Below are 23462 nucleotides of genomic sequence, written 5' to 3'. Positions count from 1 at the left end.
TAAAAAGAATTAAATAAAAAAAAAGTACAAGTAAAAAATGCTTACCTGTAACGTGTTCTCTAACTTGTCTTCATGTTGCTTCAGTTGTTCTTTTAGCTGTTTGATTGTCACCTCTGCAGATAAGAAAGAGTGAAATCAGAAAGGGGCATTCCCAAACAGCCGGGGTGGTCTTGCATAAATATCAAACATCGACAACAATGACACAACAACGAACGGTATTGTATAAAGAGACCACCCTGATCGCACAGTCTAGTAATCGCCACAACAAACGAGAGAAAGAAAGAGAGCAGCAAAAACGGACAAGACAAATGGCAGCGTTGGTTTTCTTTTTTCCCCCTTTATTGGAAAGCTGCACGTGATCCTATTATTGAATCCATTTCCTGATTATTGATCGTTATTGCTGGGCACAGCTCATTACGGGGCGCTCCCCCCTTCCTATATAAATCAGGCGATGGTGGCCGGAAACCGTTGGCCCCCCTCCCCCAACTTTCCCCATTCTCCCGATCGCAGACCCCAGAGTCGTAATTCTAAGCTACAGTAAACATAATAAATCAATTCTTAGCAGAGCAATGATCACAACTCCCATTCCTTCTATCAATGGCTGTGGCTAGTCGAGCTAAGGTGAGGAGAGCCGAGTTTGTGTGGTGGGAGGGGACAGACGATCGACCATAATTCACTGGCAGAGCGAACTTTAAATCTTTGGTGTCGTTCCGTCTGATCCGCGGTCGCTGCCGGATAACCGAAGAATGCGAATTTCTTTATTATTACAAATCGTCGGACGGTCGTCACATCGAATTAAATGCCACTGTAATAGTAGGAAAACGGTTTTGGCTCTCGGGTGACGACTTTTTTTTTATAGAGTACTTCCTTTCTTATTCGGTTTCCCTTCTTTCGCGGTCGACAATTTGTCTGACTTGTCAAAAGGATAAGAACAATCTGTCTGGAGAAAGAAACAGAAGACGGATGACGTCACGCAGTTACGGCAGGACAACCCTCGGTGATGTAACCGTGACGTCAGTTTTCCGTGTCAACCACCAGATGGCATCAGAAGCAACGGGAGCCATCATTAGGCGGAATCGTCATGGCAACGGATGGTAACCGTTTACGTCGATCGCGGCGGTTTGTGTGCCGATATGCAGATAAGTGCGTTTCTCCGTCGCCCGTTTGGCACGCGAAACGCGCAAGTTAACTGGAAAACCGCGATTAAAACCAACCTAGAAAAATGCCGAGCGCGGAAACGAGTTCCATACGAAGGTATTCTCTCGCACCTGTACATCCCCGCTCTGCCCGGATGTAGGTTGGTTGGGAGAGTCCCCTCTATTGTCTGCAACAGTCGTCAGTGATTGCGCGACAATATTGGGCCAAGGACGACCAAACCGGACGTTGGATTAAAGTTCGTAAATGACTTTCGACCACCCACAACTCCTGTTTCCCGGAACTCGTTCGCTCTGATCATCCTATCTCAACACCAATCATTGCTATTCTAACGCTGATCGACTGTAGAAACACGAACTGGATTTTCCCACAAGATACGATAACGATTACGTTGTCCAACGGCACGAAGTGAGCGCGTACAGACCGACTCACCTCGACTATTAACTAGTTTAAATGTTTGGCAACACACCCGCAACCTATCTCTACACGCTCGTCCCCGGTTCCGTCTTGCTTCTCTCTTCTTCCAACCGCTTTACGACAGCCAAAACATTTTTTAGCTGCGTCCACCAGACGGAGAAAAACAAACGGGAAATTTAGTCTTTTTTTTTCGAACGGGGAGGGCACTCGATCACGCTACTCCGTCCGCACAACCGCCAAGGCTATTTACAACTCGTCATTGACTTAAGGACGGAAACGTTTCTTCTTTCGGTCTCTCTCATTGTTATTTCTCTATTCAAACGACACGTGCCAATAGACAGGTTGATTTTTCGAATATCCTTTTTCCGCTCCGTGGACTCGCACACAAGAGAAGGATTTATATACCAATCGGAAGAGGAGGCATAACAAAAAATAAAAAATAAAAGATTTTTCCAGTCTTAAGTTAAACAATAGCCGAGCGTGTGTATGTTTTATGCTTTTACTCCCCCCTTCTGGCCTTTCTACACGACAAAAAAAAGGTGTCGTCGGATAGCCGTGACGCTTTTCTTTACCACAGAATCTGTTGGCCGTACGCCGGTATTTAATGGGGAAAACCCGCGCGAGGACCACCCAAATAAGGCTTAAGAAAGCAATTCTTCCGATTTATGATAAGTCATTTTTTAATCGTTCGATTGTGCAATCTAACAGCCATTATTATTATATTAAAGCTATAATTATGTCGTGTTTTTCGTATTATCAATTTAAAAAGGTGAGCCGGTTCCCTTCGATTGAACGGAAAAATTTTTCCTGCTAGATTTCGTCATCAAAATAAAAAGTTTTCTTTTTTTTTAATGAAAAAAATAAATAATAATAACAACAACAACAATAATAATATAAAAATAAAACAATAATAATAATTTCGGAAATATCGCAATAGCTATAATAGTTGAAATAATAAAAATTACTCGCTGATCCTTGAAGTGACCTAAAAAAGCAAAAGAAAAATACTACAACGGTCTATACTCTAATTCCTTGTATAAAAATGTTCGATAATGTTTGTTTTTTTTTTCTTTTTACCATCGATTGTGCAACCGAAAAACGTCGATATACGTAGAGCGGGGTGGGCGATTGTGATTATTCTTCGAAAGGAAATTGCGCAAAATCTGAATTTTCTCTTCTCCTTTATCAATAGAGAGAATTTCTTACCTCATTCTGAACCGACGATAAATAATCCGTGCCCATAAGACTCTGACACGCATTACCAAGAAGAGCGAAAGTATTTACAAGGATTGAAACCGGATATTACGTCATCGGCTATATTGTGTTCTCGATCAAATTTACGATGTTAGCAATAAATTTGACGACATGTGAACGTAGTACATCTGTCACCTTGTAATTACGGTGATATAAGCAATTTGATTACTTCTATCGCCCGTCCGTCCCACGATCGGTGGCGAAAATGCGCCACGTCCACCCCGTCCGATTCGTCAAACTTTCTCTTACTACCCTCGGATGGTTAATGAATGTTTCTTTACGATCGACCTCTCTCTCTACTTCGGCTATTGGTATTAAATAGGACAATGGCGACGAGCCGAGCAGACAATGATGATGATATATCCAATCAGTGACTGGCTGACCGTCATGGCACACTGAGGTTTTACTTTCTTTATGACTTCCTGTCGTTGTGGCTGTCGTTTGGGTGCTACGAAGCGGCAAAAGTGAGCAATGTTCGAACAAGTTGATTTGCCAGATATAACTGACTTCACTTCTGCTTGAAAAAGCAATGAAAAAACGAGAAAAATTCAATGAAAACCCGCAAAAAACGGCTACGGATCTGGAGGGGAAAATCGTCTTAACAAAAAAAAAAAAGTAAGAAAAAATACTAAAAGTGGAAGCCGGCCGATATTGGATATTGAACGAGGGGGTATTTCTGAAGAGTATTTACCTCCACTACTAGGTTCGGGTCAGTGACTGACGCCTCTCCCCTATCAGATAGCAGTTACAAACGGATATACCAGTGTGTGCATTGAATGACAAGAGGGCAATTGGGCTATTCTGCAATTTGCTAACATAATCGATTAATTAATCTGATGGAAAACTGAAATTAGAATGATAACAGATCTCTATATCAGTAACAATCAGTCGGCATCGGCCGAAACTATTTCACCAACGCGTTTCGTAAGTCTAGCTATTAGATCATTACTTCCTAATTACTCTCTGCGTGCCTTAATAATAGTTAAGATAGGCCTTTCTACCTACTTATGACAACGGTTTTTTAATAATTTTATTCATCTTATTAGACTCAGTTCGATACAAAAAAGAAAAAAAAAAGAAAGAAACCGCACCGATAAAAGAATGATACTGGTAAAGATACCAAAGAGAGAGAGAGAGGGGGAGGAAAGAAAAAATTCAAATGGTTATGACTAGCTGTTTGCGGACGTATTAGTCTGGTAATTAATTTAGGAATTTTTTAACGGCAACTACTTAGTGCGTATCCTAATCGGATTTTTTCTGTATTAATAGGAGACCATTAAAAAATGCTACTAAATAAACAACCATAAAGGGAACATACCTTAAATGTAATTATCAAATGGAAGCTGGCATATAAGAGTAACTATTTAACAAAAATTCTTGCAGGATTTAAAAAAAATTATTTTTTCTATTTTTTTTTTTTAATATTTTTACACCAATGTATTATGTCGATAAATTTTAGAGCCTCTCTCTTTTGACCTCTTCCTAAGCGGGTATGAAACTTCAGCAGCCAGGACCAGACTAATCTTTATATCGAACACGACAGCTTAGTTATTTTTTGTTTATTCTAAATCCCGTCGATTTATTTCTACCAAAAAAAAATTCCAAACCGGAACCATAAATAAAATCAAATTTATTTCTTCGTATTACAAGATTAACGACCGTCGGTGGCTAAAATGTCAAAAAAACAAGCGACAAATATTTACAAAGATACGAAATTTTCGAGCCCACAAAGTGTCGAGTACCTTTAATTCCGCCTCCGATAACATCATTTATAAAGTATCACGGCGCTTCCGCGTCAACTGCAGACTCGTGTTTTATAGTTCACACCAAAAGATAAAAACCTTCCTAAACCAAAAATTAATCCCGCACATTGTTGTCGGTCAGAAACGGACAAGTCGCGGAGCAACGGAAGTTATCTCTACTTCAATCACGTCCCGTTGTCCTCAAATCGCTTAAACCATTTATCATCGGTCCTCAACCTTTATCCCTCTCAATTTAAAAGTCCTACTTCGCAACTCTTGTATACCTGCTTTTCAAACGGGACAAGATATCGACGCTAGCCAGTGGCCCCGTTTACGTTGTCAACATTCGGATGCTGTGCGGGTATATATGTGTGTGTGTGTGGGAATATGTTCGAAGTCGACCCAAAAGGGTTATTGTTCCTTCTAACAATAACCACGGTTTATTTTGGAATTGACCATCCTCTATAACGACTTCTACGCCATTTTTTTTTTCTTCCTATCGTAAACAATCATAAAAGTTTCAGGCGTGCAGTTATCATTATTATTGTTCATCGCTTTTCGATGGTTTAGATATTTTAGCGAAGTCTGCAAAGGTTTTAAATATTGCAGGAAAACAAAATATCCTTTAAGTCTTAACAACCATTTATCTCTTTGTTTTATTTTCCGTCTTTTTTTTTAAACGTAGGATTTTTCTCAGAGACAACAACACAATAGCTTTAATGATTATCACCTCTGCAAAACTGAAAGAAGTGAACTGCGGGGAAAATGATGTTTTTCTCTTCTTGACCTCAATTTGTAGTTCGGAGGTCATCAGCTGACTTCATAATGTCCCAGAAAACGAACGTGCAAAAATTGTGGCTCGAGTTTATTTTAATTTATTGATTCGCAAATAAATTCAACAAAACTGTGCATTGACTAAATTAGGAAGTTAGCCTAAATACCGATTCCACAAAGTGAGATATGGAGACTAACAATAGATATCTGGTATCACTCGTCGTTCCAGGAATATGCGATATTTTTAAATATCATATATATATATAAATATATGACCATTTGGATTCTTATCGAAATTAAAATCTCGGGGACCATTTACTAAATTTCATATAAAAAATTCCCGTTATAAATATTAGAAGAATCAGTTAACGCGATAGATTCCGATGGCAGATAATAGAAATTTATAAAGGTTACTCCGGAATTTAAAGTTGATAACGGATTATTAGACTTTTAAAAAACTAATTAGTCATAATGCACATACTTTTGGTATGTTTAGTGAAAATTAGCAATTATTAATACCGATATGTTTGATGTCGGTAGTTCGTTCTCGATGCAGAACCTCATTGAGGAAACCAATCACGTCCCAACCTGGATACCAAGTAGAGTCATCAAAGTGTCAGAACAGAAAACAAATCGTGACGGGGTCTCGAACGTTCACGAAACACACCCACTTTGTCCAGGAAGTGTCATCTTTTTACCACATGCGGTCAGAATGTCAACCATTGCGATGGTCAACCAGGGTGGAGCGTTGCCCTTAGAAATAGGACGAATTACGCTTTTGATATATACAAGGAAGCTATCCTATTTAATATTTTGTCTCACGATCTTTTTTTTTAACGAGTCAATGTTTATTATAGCTTTGCAAATCATGTTTTTTCTTCTTCTTCTTCGCTTTAAATTTTGAGATAATAGTCAAAGCGAATTCAACAAGTGTTTCAATTACTTCGGGAATCATTTACTGTCCTAGTTTTCATCCAATAGATTATACCATTTAATGGGCAAATCTGCAGTTTTTTTTAAACTCAAACGATCTTGGAAAGTATAATATATACGGGAAAATAACCTAAATTGTCATAAATCAACCTGAGAGAATTTATGTTTTTTTTTTCTTCTAAAAACTCGAACGATTCAATCGACATTTTGACTTCATCCTTTTATAAATTTAGTTACGGTTTTGGAAAGTGGGACTATTATTTTTAGTTTGAGAGAAAATTAGGCTAATTTTTTAAAATAGGACTTTTTATTTTATTTTTAAATCTAGATAATGTTGTTATCTTTTTTTAACTGCTACGAGCGATTGGCTCCTTTGTTTTTCGTTCAAAAAATGAGGTGATAAAGACGACAACCGGTCGGGTTATAACACGTAAAAAATGAACAATATCAGTTGAGAGTAAGTAGAAAACAGTGGCCGATGATTTAATATTTTAATTAATTCTAATTAATTAACGGCTTTTAAACGCCAACAAGTCCAACTTTTATAAATACAATCCAAACTAATTAGGCTATTAAGAATTCAGTGAGTTGAAGTTTCCTAACGTTTCTAAACGGTGTCAGATAGAAAATTTACCTAGCAGAGAACGATCCTGTCAAAACATCGCCTATAATCAAGTGTGTATAAGGAGCAGCGACTCGTTGGCTACTTAGCTTAGATATGGCCTACATCTTCACACCTGACACTTAAATTACATGGCTGGAGACGGACAGGGCGGTTAAATTCTACTCGATGACTTCAAAGTCACGTTTCTCAACACAAAACCTTTTGCAGCAGAGCTCTACCGGAAAAACTCCTCCCTTTTTTAGAAGGCAAATGATTCTTTCTTAGAGATTTGCTTCTGTCAATGCACTCTGACGACTACAAAATGTTTTCTCCGCATGTAATGCTAAAATACAGCTGTACAAATGCAGTTGCTTTTTAGAAAAACTATAAGCGTGAAAAATCAAATTCCCTGCAGACAAATTATCCCAGGAAAGTTAAAAATAATCAAGTTAATTTTCATTTACTTTATCTCAATATTTATTTGTTTATTTTTTAAGCTGTCATTTTTTTTCCTTTACACAAAAATTAAATCGAATATATATTCAGTACTTAAACCGTAATGGAATGAAGAAATCAGATAGCCTTAAAACAGATTTTTGTCTTTATAATATAATTCTAATAAGGCATAATTGCGTTTCTAAGATATTAAGAGGAAGTATTATCGTGATAAATTGTATAAAGACGGAGCAAAATTAACAATTGCATACGCAGAGAAAAAAAGAAAGAAGGCATGATAAATATTACTTGATCCGCAACAGGATAAGTGGCAAAGATGAGAAACTGACAGCAGAATAACAGATTATGCTCGGGGAATTATTTTAAGATGAAATGATTAACAATTCCCATCAAAGCTCGTGTGGTTTGTGTTAACAATTTTATCATCTTTCATAGCTATACCAGGACGTTAATTTCTAAATATCACATCTCGAAATTTCCTATAAAATGCTATAAATCTTTCTTTAGCAGGGTTTAAGCCTAGTAGGCCACCTGCTTGTAATAAAATTTATTAGTTGGCCTATATCGGTGAGAGAAGGAACCGAAATAAAATGTGCCCAGTAGACTCTTTTTTATATCTAGAAATCTGAGAATATTTTTACAGCTTGCACTATTTTTGGAAATGGGAATCTTAGGAATATGAAATAGTCTGGAAATATGCCTAGATTCAGCATGTTTATTAATGAAACATGTTCACAAATTTGCTTGTTTCTCTCGCTATCTTAATTAATATACCCAAACCTTCAGATGTAGTACAAATAAATTATTTTTACTCCATTTATTGTTAAAAAAAAGAAGCGTTAGAAATTGATAACAGGTTTTTAACCGGCTTCCTATAAACTAGAATGAAATCTAATTTAGAATTTTAAGATCGTGTTGTGATCAATCACGCATCAGGATAGCAACAATAATTAATAATTATGTTAATTCGTAATTAAAACAAATTGTTCGCACATTCCCATACACGACGCTGTACCAAAAACAAAGGAATCTCGACCAACTCGATTCCTTTGACCCCCTTTCAATTTCATCATCCCAGATTGTACTTTCGGAAAAATGGTAACGGAAACGACCTTTCGTGCAACATTCTTTTTTTCCCCTTCACTCTCAATCGTGTATTGTCAATATAGTTCGGTTTAAAAGCGTATTTCATTCTTATCAACAAACCGAAGCGAATTTTTATTTTATTATTATTATTTTTTAACGGCGCAACTTTCTCCATAAACATTACACAATGTCTATTAAAAGAATATAGTTAAATCCTATCATTTCCGGGATTTATGTTAAAAATAAATAATATAAAATTCCTAAATTTATCAAATGTATCGACGATGGTCCCTTTGATTGTAACCGAGTAAACAGTTTGATTGATCCATTCATTAGACTTGAATTCATCGTGATGATTCATTCGCTGGTGCTCGACTCGCCTCTTCCGAAATACATAATATTGAATTCGAGGCTAATTTAACCACCCACGATCTTTTCATTTCGGCCGCTTATCATCTAAACATTTCCTTTAAATCACACGATTTTCCTAGACAACTTTTATCAAGATGTTGGAAGCTTTCTTTGTCAGTAAGAAAAATCGGAAATCTCAATAATCGTATCGCATTAAAGGCGTCTATTCAATAGACCGATATGTATTGGTGAGGTCACGTACGAGTCGACAGTCGAGCTTCAAAAGAGAAGCTTGATTAGCTGCAAGTGGGAATCGCTCGTCGTCTTCGTCCGATGTTGGGATGCGAGAGCTGAGGTGAAGTGGCTGTTGACGCTATTGGAGCGTCGACCTAATATTGAGAACGTGAGGAGAAGTGGAGTACTCCATCAAGTCCCGCTTGAAGATTGTCCGGTGTCAATATTCAGTTGACAGGAGCGAACGTTATTGATTCCAGAGGCTGAAGTGGTCGCCTTCAGGCTCTGTCCTTCCCAATAGTGGAGGACGCCGTGTTAGGGGGATGAGGATTTTTAAGTGCGCCTATTGATACGGAGAGAGGTGTCATTGGTTGTGTCGATGCGAATTTTTTATCCGGCCGCCAACCGCCGAGAAAAAAAAAGCGTGTAAGGCAGCAGGTGCATATCTTCCTTTTTATCAATAACATTGTGGCGTTTAATCGCTTTTCCAACAAATCCCAGCCGGTTACACGGTTATATATATATATATTTCATTAAGAATTATAAAAATATTTTTTCTAAATGATAATTACAGATAATAAAATATTTACCTTGATTTTTGACCTCCTTAAATTCTTGATTGTAATCTTTTAATGTTTCTCGCAGTTGTCGGTTCTCTATCTCTAAGTCTTGAGTTCGCATAGCTCGCTGCTGGATGGAAAGACAGTGCTCCAAACTGGGCACGGGGTCTGTAAGATAAAAAAGAATAAAACTTTTTTAACATTCCGATCATTAAATACATTATACCGATTTGAGAGTGAATCGAAAATAAAGGAAGATGATTCGAGAAGCGATTTCTGTTTTTTCAATAAGAGACAGCGATTAAGTAAATCAAAATTAGTGAAATATCACTTATCACATCTGTATTATATCGCACGTGACAAGCAGAAACAATTACGAATAGAAGCAGTCATTTGCGGGTTGACTTTGTAGATTTTTTTCCTTTTAATTATTGAGAATGATGATCTAGAATATATTTTTTCGAAAAATTGAAAAATGTGAGAGAAGAGGAGAGAAACAAAAAGAAATCGTCAAAAATTGTTTTATTTAGCTAACATCCAAGCTTATTTTCGGAAGAAAATCTCGAGTTCACCTATCAAATTGCGAATGCCAATAAAAACTAAAAAAAAAGACATACTTACAAGCATCAGATGCTTGTCATTTTAGAGAGAAAGCCGGGCAAAATCCATAGTTATTGTGTAGTATGTACATCACCCCCAGCAACACGGTGATGAATCCCAGCGCACGGTCGGTCTCCGGTGGTGATGGCATGGCGCACTCACCCGCCCGAGGCTCGCCTCGCACTGCACACCACCGACGCCACTTTCAATTACCCAGCCACCGACGGCAAATCCCACAAGATGGCGCTCGCACATGTGACAAATGATGGTGCTTCAATCTGCAGTGCCCCCACTCCCCCGTTCGTGTCGCCGTCCGCCGGAGATGAAAAGATGGGGCAGGGCCATCCACTAGGAGGCCATTGTTTTGTTATGTGCCTCCCGCACCGCGTTTAAACAGCGACTCGATTCCTCCGCTCCTTTCGCCCCCCTGGAATCGACCGAGGGAAGGGGTCGGACATCGCCACTTCCCCGGTTAAAAAACCCCCGTTATTAGTTCCCACAAGATCCACTAGACGGAGCAACCGGGTTTCCGATTCAAAGTGGAGTAATTTGTCTGTGCGGCAGATAACCGCTCGCTACTGGGAATTGCTAGAGTGGTTAGTTGGAGAATTAACGCCGATAAGCTGTAGATACCTAACCTTTTAGCGGTGCAACATCGCAGAAGCAAATTGGGTACACGCGCCTCCACTCTGTCCCAACGGGAAGTTTTACATTTTTTTACTTTCCAACAACGGATCCTACGAACTTCCCACTAGAGGACGGTTATTTTCAATTACAATAAAACTAATTAAATGGCAATTTATAACAACCTCCGCTTACTAAATCATAGAAAATTTAAGATATCAATACATTACTAACTATTTAAATTACCGACATTAAACTTATACAGTAAATGCTTGTGGATTGTCGGAACAGTAAAAGGAATTCAGAGACGACGACGAAGAAAAGTTAATGTATGATAAACCACTGCATTGTTCAACAGTTTAAAATGCTTTTTAAACAAAAGCGAGAGGAGAGGGGAACTTCCGCTATGAAACAAGATAAAAAAAACCATCACCGTTACCTGTACAAGTTAAGCATCCAGCCCGAGGCAAATTGCAAATACCCGCAGCAATGATGAGACTTAGGAATGAGCAGAGCGGATTTAAACGTCATGTGCGGTTTATAGTTAGTTAGATGCAGAGAATTATCTACGATGATTTCACTGCTTACTAGACTACGAAAAAAAGCACAGATTTGCTCAACCGAATGACCCTGTTAGTCCATCCGTACACAGGTGCACAATGGGTGAATTTTAACATCCACACCCTTTCTCTTTCTGTGAGCTTTACTATCTCATCCGTCGGACCCATTTTCCAACGGAGAGTAAAAGTTCCACGTTGTGTCAGTCACGTGATCCAATTTGTTTTACTCCGTAAATAGGAAGGTTCAATTTATTGCTTGGCCATATTTTTTATTATTGTTCCTTTTATTATTGTTATTATTATTTACGTTTTACTAATGGGGTTTAGCTCGTTCTGTTCTCCCCTCCCTCGGTCCCAGTAAGAAAACGCGATAATCCGGCCACCGAATCAAAATGCATTGTAACTTTACTAATGGAGGTGAATAACCCATCCGTTAATGGCGATTTATCCGTCCCATAACATGTCGCAGCAGGTGTTGGACACGAACTCGTCCACCACCAACTAACCATTTGTCATCAAGACGATAGCTGCAGGTGTCAAGACCTGGGAAATCTCCTGTTATTTCCTTATACGAGTAGAAATAAATTATCAGTGAGCTAATTGAAACATGCAACTTCCTTCAACTTCTACGTTCCCTGAAGGCAAATCGTAGAAAAAAGAGATAGAAAAACTCGATTCGACCAAGTCGAGCAAAAGGAGAAAAAAAGGGAGGTGTTAATCTAGTATCTTTCTAATTACCAATTATAGAGTCCAATTTTAGCAACGTGCGCAGCAATTTCACTGAATAATTGATGGAAAGTTCCATTATAGAAGGGTTAGTGAAATTAGTCTATCACCAATAGCGGACAGAAAGGTCTGAAAGATAGAATGAAGTAAAACTGACAAGGCTAGTGCGAAAAGAAGAGTTTGGAATTCCACTAAGCAACAGGCGCCTAAATGCTACAAGGGAACTTCGAATGAAAATGAGGCAGCGGCAGAGAACAGGAAAGGGGGCTGACAGTCCCATATTTCATCCACACTCCACTAGTATCAGCTGTAGTAGAGAGTTGCAGTATTCTCTCGCTGCCAAATGATTGAGCATAGCCAAATTGGAGAGCTGCTGGCACAAAGCTGAGAACGGGAGAAAAGAAGGAGGGTTCCAGTGAATCACTAATGACAATTTTAGTTCTGTCTAAGTCAGGTTGGCATGGCAGCAGGTAAAACAAATGTACTGCTTCAGACTCGTTTTATAGCAGGCTACTACTACTAGAGCCAAAATACTTCTCATTCGCAAGTAGACATTTTCCTCGGTTTAATGCTACGGAAGTAGAATCTGGCACGTGATTATTCAGAAGAGAATAATGAAAAACTTTTATAAAGAGATTTATTATTTATCTTTTATCTACAAATGACGGATGTTGACGAATTCCCCCTCTTTTCCGCCGTCGATTGATAGTGGGTTTGTAGGTATAACGTCACACATCGCGAAGAATGGGAAAAGTAGGTCTTCCCTTCTGGTTCGCTTGAAACGAAATCGGTTGACCTCGTGCGTTGAAAAGGAATTTCTAGTGAAAGCGAAAGGAACGACGATGATTGACAGATAGTGCGTTGCAAAGCCAGTTAAAGGCAGCCAAGGCAGATAAGAACGCATTTATTAAAACGAAGGACTAAGAGGTGGCTAGCGCTGGGCAGAAGTGTTTGGTTAAACCTGTTTAAATTGTTTTAGGCTATATACCCGGCCGCACTCCATCTCCCCCGCTTTAGATGTCAGAATGATTTGCAATGAGGCCGCACACAAAACGGGAGAGAGTATTTTTTTTCGTGGTGGCGGAGGGGAAAGGAAGACTTGCCGACTCCCAATCATTGTAGACGGCCATCGGTAGTTCGATCAATAAAAGCGACCACCTCGAGGGAAATATCTCTGACACACTGCCCGATACTAGAGCTAATGTTCTCTAATTCTGCCCTGGGGATTGGGTCTGTTTGGCCCGTTGTGTTCTAATTACCAGAACGCCGCAGTTTTTTTATTCTTTCTTCTTCTAACCGTCCCCGACGTCGGAGCGAGAGGAGCAAGTATGATTAAAACAAGCCGTCTCCACGTTTACCCAATACATCAGGTTTTCATAACGACTTGGCCCCAGGTAAAAGTCGGTAGTGAGCAGCCTATTGTTACTATCAGCCCGGGGCAACACCTGACATGTTCCACCTACAATACGCTACACACAGGACAATAAAGGGTGGGGGGAACGAATCACGAAATTGCACTAAACCTCGCGGACACTCTTCTTTGATGTGGTCGCGTTGCACCACATTAGTGTGTAGATGGTTGATTAGTAAGCAAACGTTATACTACGGCACAGAAGGAATTCTCTCGCCTAACCTTCACCTAAATGTCCACATTGTCGGCCGATTTACATTAGAAAAAAAAAACATCTGGAAGACGAGAGCTGGTTTAAGAACGGATGTTTTTTAAGTCTGTCTTATTAAGAAGTATGCATGGAAACACCGAGCATCTATATCTTTCACAATACGGTTGTCCCGACTACTTTTTAGTAATTACGACTTCTCAGATTGTAGTCGCATGTTTAAAACGACCGAATTAGAAGCGACTATCCAATTCGCCAGGTATCGCACCTTCATTGTCTAAGTTGAGGTTGACAGACAAACACGTTTTCCAAATTTCCGTTAACTGGTAACTCGATGTTTCTGCACCGTTGCACAGTTTTTCATTCCGTTTAAAAGAGCTCAGTCGGAAAAATGAGGAATTATATTGTCATGTGCATGGCTTACAGAATTTCATTAACCATCGTCCTGGTATTGCCCCTTTTTTCCCACCCACCCCTAAGGGTCCTTTTGGTGTTAAATCGCCCGTAGCTGATCTGACTCGACTCTTACCGGTCCCAATAAGACGGCCGAAAACCATCTGCGACCGAAGTGTCATAAAGTCCTCTTTTAAGACTAGCGGCACAACAAATGTTTAAAACTGCACTATAACATAGTTTCTTTACTTTACTGCAATATCCTCGGCGACTTGAGACGGAATGTGCAGAGGCAAGAATGCAGAGGATCCATTTAATTAAAAACACGTGCGCACCATTCCTCATACGGAGAGGTACGTAACAGCTTTACATTGTTGCGAGGGTAGGTCGCTGCCGGGTCTATAATATTGCTCGCGATGGTTGTAATTCTCACGACTGCATATTTCTCGCTACAACTTTTGTTTCCTCGCACTGACTATCCCTTCGTCCCCCGTATTCGTCCCGACAAAACCTCGAATGTAATTATTGGCGACACGGCTCCGACTTCTTTGCCAGCCACTGTCGCAGGTGAGACTCCCGGGCGTAGAGGAACATTAACGACGCCATTTAATCGCCTTAAACGTTTTTGTTAGTCGCTGCAGAAATTCGGCATTCCTCTAAACCTTTTTGGAGTTGTCGCTTTTCACCGAAAGTGTGTAATCGTCTTGGTTAAACATTTGAATCCATCGGTTCGCTTCGCCTTCATCCAGAAACTCTGTTGATTTTTTCTTTTTACTTTCAAGTCTTTCTTTCTTTTTCTTTTCTTTTTTTTTCCTGAGAGAAAGATGTGAATTTTTTCCGTAAATTTATTTGTAAAAACGCCAGCGACTCGCCATTTTTTAAAGCATAACTGATCAATAATAAGGCCTTAATTAAAGTCTGAAGCGACGTGACCTTCTCGGTTTTTCTGAGAAAGAATGACGGCAGATTAATGGAATAGATGACAGAAGTCGTCATTCTCACAATCCTTTCAATGTCACAGTAATAGGAAAAGTGTTGTAAAATAATACGTTAAAGATACAATGAAGAAAACAATAATAAATTAAAAACTTATTGTTAATTTTGCAATTAAAAAATGCGAAAAAAAGTAAGCAAATAGAAAAATTTCCCAACTGAAATAATTTTATCGTTTTTCCTTCAAAATGTTTTCAATGCTAATGAATTATAGAGAAAAATACATTTACAAAAATTATAGATAAGTTATTATTATGAAAATAACACTGTAATACGAAAGCATTCGCTAAGAAACGATGGAGACAAACATAAAATGACAATTGAGTATAAATTTAATGCATTAATTTACACAAATTTTATAGTAAATGAAATAAATCTGTTTCATTCATATTTAAAGAAAGTTTTAAAAATGTGCGTGATGTAAGCCTAAACAAAAATAAAAGAATAAATAATGCAGGAAAGGCCTAAAGCTCATTTTTTTAAATACTCGCTAATTATAAATGTTTGAAACCATCTCTTTCCTTATTGAATAGAACGAATGTAGACTAAGCGGTCTACTTTCCTTCCATTAATTTTTAATATCTTTTAATGGAAAGATTTTTCAGTTCGATCAAAACGGATTCCCTCTCTTATAGTACTTGACAATTTGAAAAAGATTTTCAATTTAAAAAAAAATTATAATCGTTGATAAATTGTTTCACTTCAACATAATCTAATGGTACACTGTATTTCATTACAATCTTACGATAAGATTCAGCCTGATTCGGAATAAAATACCTCAAAATCACGAAATACAGTTTATGCAATATTATACTTTAAAATAAAATTCTATCCAAAAATTTTCATTTTCTAAATTAATTTTCCTGGTATTAATTGAACTATTAGAAGCCATAGTAGCGAATAAAGTTAACGTAACTCATACCAGCTATCGTGAACCAAGCTGTATTATTTAACAGTTTTTTCACCTTTCTTTAAATAATAAAGAACGAAAAACTGTTCGTCATGTATTATTTAAATTCGAAATCGAACGACATTAACTTCTTTTTTTTCCCCTTCAAATTTCCAAACGATATGGATCCTGCTTAAGGTCGGGCTCTAAAGTTACTTCGGGATCATATGTTTTGCCAATAGCGATTCATAAAAAATTTAAAATTAGTTTAAAAGCATTGTATAGCATAATCGGTATTCTATATCGGCATAAGATGAAGACTATGTGTTTTTATCGTGATCCCATGAGAAACAATGTAATCGCGAAATACACGAAGCTATATATTGTTTCTACACCCCGTAGTCTATATAATGGCGACTTAAGTGCGTGTACGTATGTATATGCACTTAAACTGAGTATACGTACAGTACCTATATATTAATCGCACGATAAAAAGATAATACCCCGCCGCATTCAATGTTCAGTTTGGGTTCGTCTTCGGTGTTATCCTTCGAAAAGTTTTTTCCAACCCTTTATAATTATTCGAAAAACACTTAACCATATAAATTTATTATGAACAAATAAAATCAAAATATCGTATTAGACGCGACATTATTAAACTTTGGTGACGATTTAATACACTATAACATATTTATTGCAATAACATCTATATAAAACACAGCTGTGATATAATAATACTTTAAAACGTTTATTAGTTTTGTTTCCCAATAAAAACCTAAGTAGAAAAAAAAATCTGGAGCATATTCCAGTTGCTGAAATCGGGTGTTTTAAAAGATAAATTTAATTGTTACGCTTCTATAATGCAGAGACAAAAATGGAATTAAAGTACAGTTATTTTAAAAACAAGATGATCAATCTGTAAATTACAAAGAAAAAAGAAGGGAGAAAGAAGCGATTTTTCTGCAAATTTATGTGAAAGACATGCACTTAAATGCATTCACTCAATGCTACTACCGGATTCAATCCTCATGAATGGCCGGAAAATTTTCTCCGGTATAAAAAATTGAAGATAAAACACTGTAGCCAATATCGAATTTCGTTGAGAAATCTCCAGGCCTATAAGTGTATCTCCTTGGGTCCATTTTTATAAATCAAATTATGTGGCAAAACGCAACTGTTCGGAATTAGGATATTTTATTTTTCCGAACAGAATGGTTATGTCCGGATTGAACTCTTAATTAAACGAGGCCGAAATAAATTTCGTTCATTTAATTAAGGTTAGACTTCAAATTTTAATCTTTTTTCCTTTATGTTTAAGGGTCGGCGATGGATACAATTAAATCTCTTTCTCGCATACATAAAGAAAGAACAATTGCTTCACATTTCACTCGCCGTTTTCATACCTAAATCTTCCAAAGTATTTATCCCCCCTCAAAAAAAAAGGAAAAGAAATAACAAGATATTTATATTTAGTGAATCAAAAATCAATCCGGACGAATTGTATTTTTAGAATTTTCAAATATATATCTAATTACAGAACGAATTTGAAAAATATTTAAATTTTCTATAAATAATGTAATTCGAACTGTCTTTCATTTCGCGTTATAAATTCCGAACGGCGTTTGCAGTCACTTAAAACAATTGCATTTTGGTTAAAATAAGAGCAGAACACGGAAAAAGAGAAAGAAAAAAACACGAGTGGAGAAGGTCAAAGATTCGAGACCCGCAATAAAAAGGATTTACGGTAGTAGCATTAAGGATCCTTAGATGAAAACTGATGTGGACATGATCTTTATGTTCTTAATCCGTGTCTCGATTTTCATAAAAAGGATCGATAATGTTAAAGAATTTAATGAATGACGGATAACAACAAATTTACATTACTTCTGCGATCGCATTAATATTGTTTGTTGCTTGATTTGTTTTTGTTGTTATTCTATCATCTTGATTAATTCAGCAAGTTGCATTTTTGACGCATTTTCTATTATATTCATCGTTTTTACTTTATAAGAAATAAAATATATTAATAATGTTATATATATATATACATACATTAAGTAATTATATTCAGTCGTAAAAAATAATTAGTGGAAAAAACTATAGTTATTTATTTTACACTAACTAAACACGACCCATATTTTCTTCATTACTTTAACCCGGCGATAAAATTAAAACTAAAAACGTTCAGACAATGTATAGGCATTCATCAAAGTTTGGATTCTATCCTGGTAAAGCTGATGAACAAAACAGTCATTTACCAATAATAGAAACTCGACAAGATGTTACCAATATATCTCTTTTGACAGAAAAAAACTCATTCCACGTGTTTAGACAATAAAACAATGAAGTGAAAGTAGTGGGCTTATTGCTCTTATTTTATCAAACAACACGGTATAATCCTCCTTTTGTAACCGTCGTAAACTATTCTAAAATATTGCCCGACTGCATGAAAATGCTTAAGCTCACTCATTAAACGAAATTAAATAAGCATCTTCACAGTTCGGTAAAGAATAGGAGTGCGGGTAATACGTTAGCAAGAAAATAATCTTAGCAAAAAGAAAAAAAAAAAAAACTGAAACTGACCGAAAATGTTTTTATTCATTAAGCACAAGTCGGAAATGCGAGCGCTAAAAACCACAAGAACGTTTCCAGCACGAAGAATGAGATGCGGAAGAAAATAATTTGAGCGATCGAGCAGACGGCAGGATAAGAAAATTAAAAATTGGCCAGATAAGTCATTGGACTTGTTAAACAAAACCCGAAATGCGAACGCGCAAACCACAAACGCAAAAGATTCTCAGAAGAAAGAACATCAAGTCGAAGAGGGGAGGAGGTGCAAAGAGAGACAGAGTGGGAGAGTAATTATTTCAGAGTCTGGAACGCTGTCAATATTTGTTGTGCAGCGATACATTTCCACAGCACATCCCCAGATGTAATAATGATATTCGGCGTGTCGGAGTACCGCGCGAGGGTTATTAAGATGGGGTGGTCGGCGACTGACATCCCACAAAACATTAAGCTCGGTTGGCAAGCTGCCATCCAAACAACACAAAAACCTACTCTTTTCAATACGCGGCAGAAGGAAAGGGGAATAAAAAAACACCACCACGGGGGACGATATTTTACTGTTGAGTAAGAACGCACCTACCTATATTAGAAGTGACCAGAGTGACCTTTCGCAACTCTCCATTTGCCGTCCGCTGGTGGCCATTATTTCGGTCATTTGGTAAATGGAATGTTTATGACGAGCAATGAAACGACTGCTCTGTGGGAATTGATTGGTTCGGCGATTGGGGAGTGAGGCGTTGTTTAACTGGTCGGTCGATCGTAAACACTCGCTCGATTCTGAGCAGTAAATCACGGACAGGCCATCCACCCGAATCTGCGTGCGAAACGGGTCAGGTGCCATGTGGCACAGGAGGGGTCCACTCCAATGAATGCTTAGGTCTGTCTGTCCCTGTTTCTAACTCTCTCTCTCTCTATAATGCACGCGAAGACTCCGCGAGTTTTGGGCTCGCGTGAACCGTCACGAGTCACGCAGACCAGGTAGTTGGTAGGGAGGGTGCAGTCGATAAAGTCGTAAAAATACTGACACACGCGGGCGTGACATCACACGTCGCGTGCATTGCTATAGTAACCGTTGCCTCTTCACTTTATCGATCGGTTCACCTCTTTTTCTAATTAATATCGCCCATTTTCGCCTTATCGATTACCTTGCTTAGACAGTAATAAAATTTAACTGGTCATTAATGCCCGTTCTTCTCGTTCGTTTGTACATCGCAACAAGATTCTAAAAATCGATTTTTTTTTAGCTCCGTCAGATTATTTTTGCTTGTCGAAGGCCGGATGCGTTTGGTGAAATTTTTACGATCTCCGAGGAGTCCGTTTCTTCAAAATTACTACTACTGTCCATTTTTAGAGAATAAAAATTCCGCTTCCTCCGCATATTTCTTTCGCTCATATACTGAATATATAAATGAAAAATCAAATTATCTTTCTCTGCTATGGAGAAAGAAATAGAAACAAAAATTTTACAACTCCTCTTGCGAGTGCTTTGAAATAAATAAATAAATAAAAACGCCAAGACCAACCGACGGCGTCGTTTTGTTTCCAAACAGCTCGAATGAGTGAAAGTAAAAATGGCGCTGATTTACTTGTATCGTCTACAGATTCGTCGTAATCGATAATTGTCCTTCTCATCGACAGGTGAACTGCAGAGCATCATAGGCGCCTACAAGTGGGAGAGAGATAATGACAACAGGTGGTCTGCGGCGCACCTGTGGCATATCTGCCGCTCGTTAATAGAAAAAGTGACTAGAAATGCGAAAAAACAAGGCCAAAAACAGACTACGGTCACCGACAGTCGATACAAACGGCTGTCAGCCAAATTATTTCTACCGGTAGCGATAAGATTTGCTCGACTTCTGTGGGAACCCGGAGCACAATACCTCGTATTATTATATTACCCGGCGATAAAAGGGTTGCATTGGACTATAAAATGAATTATAATAGAATCGGCTGGGCTGACGCGCTCGATAAATCGCAAATCTGAAAAGAAAGTCGCGTAAGTCGCGGACGTTAATCGGTCCGTGGGAACTAATTTCGAGAGTAGAAATTCCGTAATTCGGTCGGATATGGGTGGCGATATACGGCGTCCCGAGAGCCAAGTGAGGTCGGTATCCCCACTTCGCGAGCCCCCGATGGCGTCTCCAATCAATGGATCTGGCGACATTACATTCATGATAGACAGCGGCAATATTTGCTGCCAGCTGTCTCGAGCGCAAATATGCCAGTCCCGGGACCGAGCGGGGGGTGAGAGCCAGATAAAAAGCTCCCCGGCTGATGGCCGGGGCATTATCCGGGGGGAAGTGGCAGAGCGGACGAGAGGATAGAAAACAGTACCGCCGGGAGTGGTAATAAACAAAATCGGGAGGGGTGAAAATAAGAGAGGAAATTTGAACCGCGCGGCACAAGTGCTAGATGGGGACGACTCCATAAAATTCGGCTCGGTTCGTAACGTGCCGATAATGGCCGGCCGTCGACTACGGCCATCTGGTTCGTCAGTCTGTTGATCGGTCAGATGAGGCCATTTAATGTGGAGAGGGGTGAAGAAGGCGGATACCCTTTATCGGTTTCGGTGCGGAGTGAGTAAGAGAGATCCGTCCCCGGGCCGTGACTTACGGGCGGTACGTCTGGTACCAGGAATTCGACCGTCAGTTCTATGCACTGACCCATTCGGTCCGCGGCAGCAATTAACTTCTCCCGACTGGCACGTAGTCAATCGGACCCCTAATTATTCCCCGAAGTGACAATTCTATACGTGATCTTGTCCGGGTTTGTTGGGCCGACTTGTTTTTCGCCGCTCAATTATTGCCCCACAAATCAATCAGATGAAGTTAGAAGACGTGTTGGCGGCTCCTTTTCAAGATCGACTCGACTCCCGTTTTTTCACTCCTTTGTCGGTGTAGTTGACCTCGGCTGGCTAAATAGCAATTCTGCTACGAACGGCGTTTCAATTACCCGCATTTGATCGTATCGTGAACAATAGAATGTTTAACAGTCTCCTTGTTTACTAAGTTTGCTTACAGCTACGACAATTAGACGACGGTGAATCAATTCACAACGTCCATATAGTTTGATATATCGCCCCGTCTCTTAAAATCTATTACGGAGACGAGTCACTAAATCTCTCTGCGCGTTTAGATAAAGTTCGAACGTGTGTCGATACGTCGAAAGCCGCCGTTTTCCACAATTCCGAGATAAACAGTCGATAATCCAGACGCTCCTGGACGTACTGTACATTTCGTGTAATGGAACGAATCTCGCTACAGTCCGTTTTCTAATTGTGACAAATGGTTGACAATTTAATAATCGTCGACCCATCAACAGTCAACTCGTCCAGGTCGACCCAACAAATGACGAGAGGACAAAGGCGTTCGATTGTCTTACCTTCGCCGCATGCTATTAATACAGCATTGTAAATCTCCCGTTATCACAAGAGTGTTGCCAAGGTAGATACCTGATAATGGACACTTGGGTAATTGCACACGTCCACAATATACATTCAGAAAAGAGAATGTCGAGAAGTAAATTGATGGGGATAAAAGTGCCGATCGTAAGACACAGACGAAAATACATGTTTCGTCAGTAAATCGCCATAAACATAACAAAATTGGACGATCTGTCATCTTCATAAAAGCTTAAACGCATCGGGTGATCGAGTCTTGTAACTTCGTCGGTATCAAATGCTTATCGGTCCTCCACCAAATTATTCTAACGACTGTTCTAACTTTGAATTCGTAAAAATACATTTTATTTGGAAACGAAAATAGTAATGTCGCATTTCAATGTAAAGTTATCAAAACGAGAAAACTTGCATAGAGATTAGCGCTATAAAAATCATAACGATAATCCTAACGAAAAGTGATTCCACCGTTTCGCAGTTGTAAACTTTAACGCAGAACGAAAACGAAAAAGTTTTGAAAATAATTAACAGAGACTAGACTTGTGCGAAATTTGTTTTAATTCAACGCGATATTACATTAAAACGAATGTCCCATTTATAGAAAAATGACATTCGAAGCTATGTACAAAATATTTTGCCATGCAAAAAAAAACATGATGTAGTGACAAAGAAAATTCTCGAGTTAAATGAAGCGGGACAATGTTTAGTCTGTCAATGCGTCAGTCTGTAACTTTTTCTGATCTGCTAATTATTTCTACTTTTTTTCTTCGATGATGCATCACTGCTTTAGGTAGCATTTTTTTATATATAATTACGTTGTTTGTTTTAATTTTATTTTCCGGATCAAATTTACTTATTATCTATAACCGTCGAATTTACGCCCCGACTTACGTTATCATCTGAGCCGAGTATTTCTGATTTTTTTCTAAATATAAATTCGTCTACGTATTATCGAGTAATATTTTCAGATTTAACAAGCGTCAAACTGAAAGCAAGAAGAGAATTTCCTCCCAAACAGCTCTCTCTTTATTATGGCTTTTATGTATTTATAGTATTGCGTGTTAATTTGGCCTAATGCGATCTTTCCATTACGCAATTAATATTTCATACATTCAAGAAAAAGAAAGAACCATCCGCATTGATACAATTACAGGAAGATATATATAATTTTAAACGAATTATGTCACATACGTCTTTATAACATCTAATTTTTCTCCATTTGTTATTTTTGGTAAGTCTGTGTTTCGTCGTCAAAATCCCGTAATTGTCCCTATACCATTCATTCAACAAATATTTAATTGTAGTTCGAGTTCTACGAAACAGCACTCTGCTCGATGCAGACTAACATTAATCTCGACAAAATACTTGATTTTAATTACGGTCGAATAATTACTTTCAAAAATAATAGGGAAAAAGACTTTGCGCCATTCTTAAATCCTAAGAATTAAGAAAGAAAAATTAATTTTTATAAACATTTTTCGCTTGTTTAAATTGGATGATTTTAATTCCGATTACAACTCGGTTTAT

The 23462-nt window shown here is 38.3% G+C and overlaps 1 protein-coding gene across 5 annotated transcripts in view; it reads right to left on the bottom strand.

The window, feature by feature from the left end:
* Positions 1–23462, bottom strand: part of LOC111622116 (homeobox protein cut-like 1) — a 193662-nt gene that overhangs the window by 67307 nt on the left and 102893 nt on the right. For all 5 annotated transcript variants that reach the window (XM_023364437.1, XM_023364442.1, XM_023364438.1 and 2 more), the window contains exons 4-5: positions 9597–9734; positions 46–113 (exon numbers count right to left, since the gene is read on the bottom strand). In XM_023364437.1, coding sequence (XP_023220205.1) covers positions 46–113; positions 9597–9734 — 206 coding nt within the window. The remainder of the gene's footprint in view (positions 1–45; positions 114–9596; positions 9735–23462) is intronic.

Source organism: Centruroides sculpturatus, unplaced genomic scaffold (assembly GCF_000671375.1).
Source record: "Centruroides sculpturatus isolate CEXI.00-Female unplaced genomic scaffold, Cexi_2.0 scaffold308, whole genome shotgun sequence".
Classification (NCBI taxonomy): domain Eukaryota; kingdom Metazoa; phylum Arthropoda; class Arachnida; order Scorpiones; family Buthidae; genus Centruroides; species Centruroides sculpturatus.
Note: the sequence above shows the minus strand (reverse complement) of the source record. Positions and strands in the feature narration are given on the sequence as shown.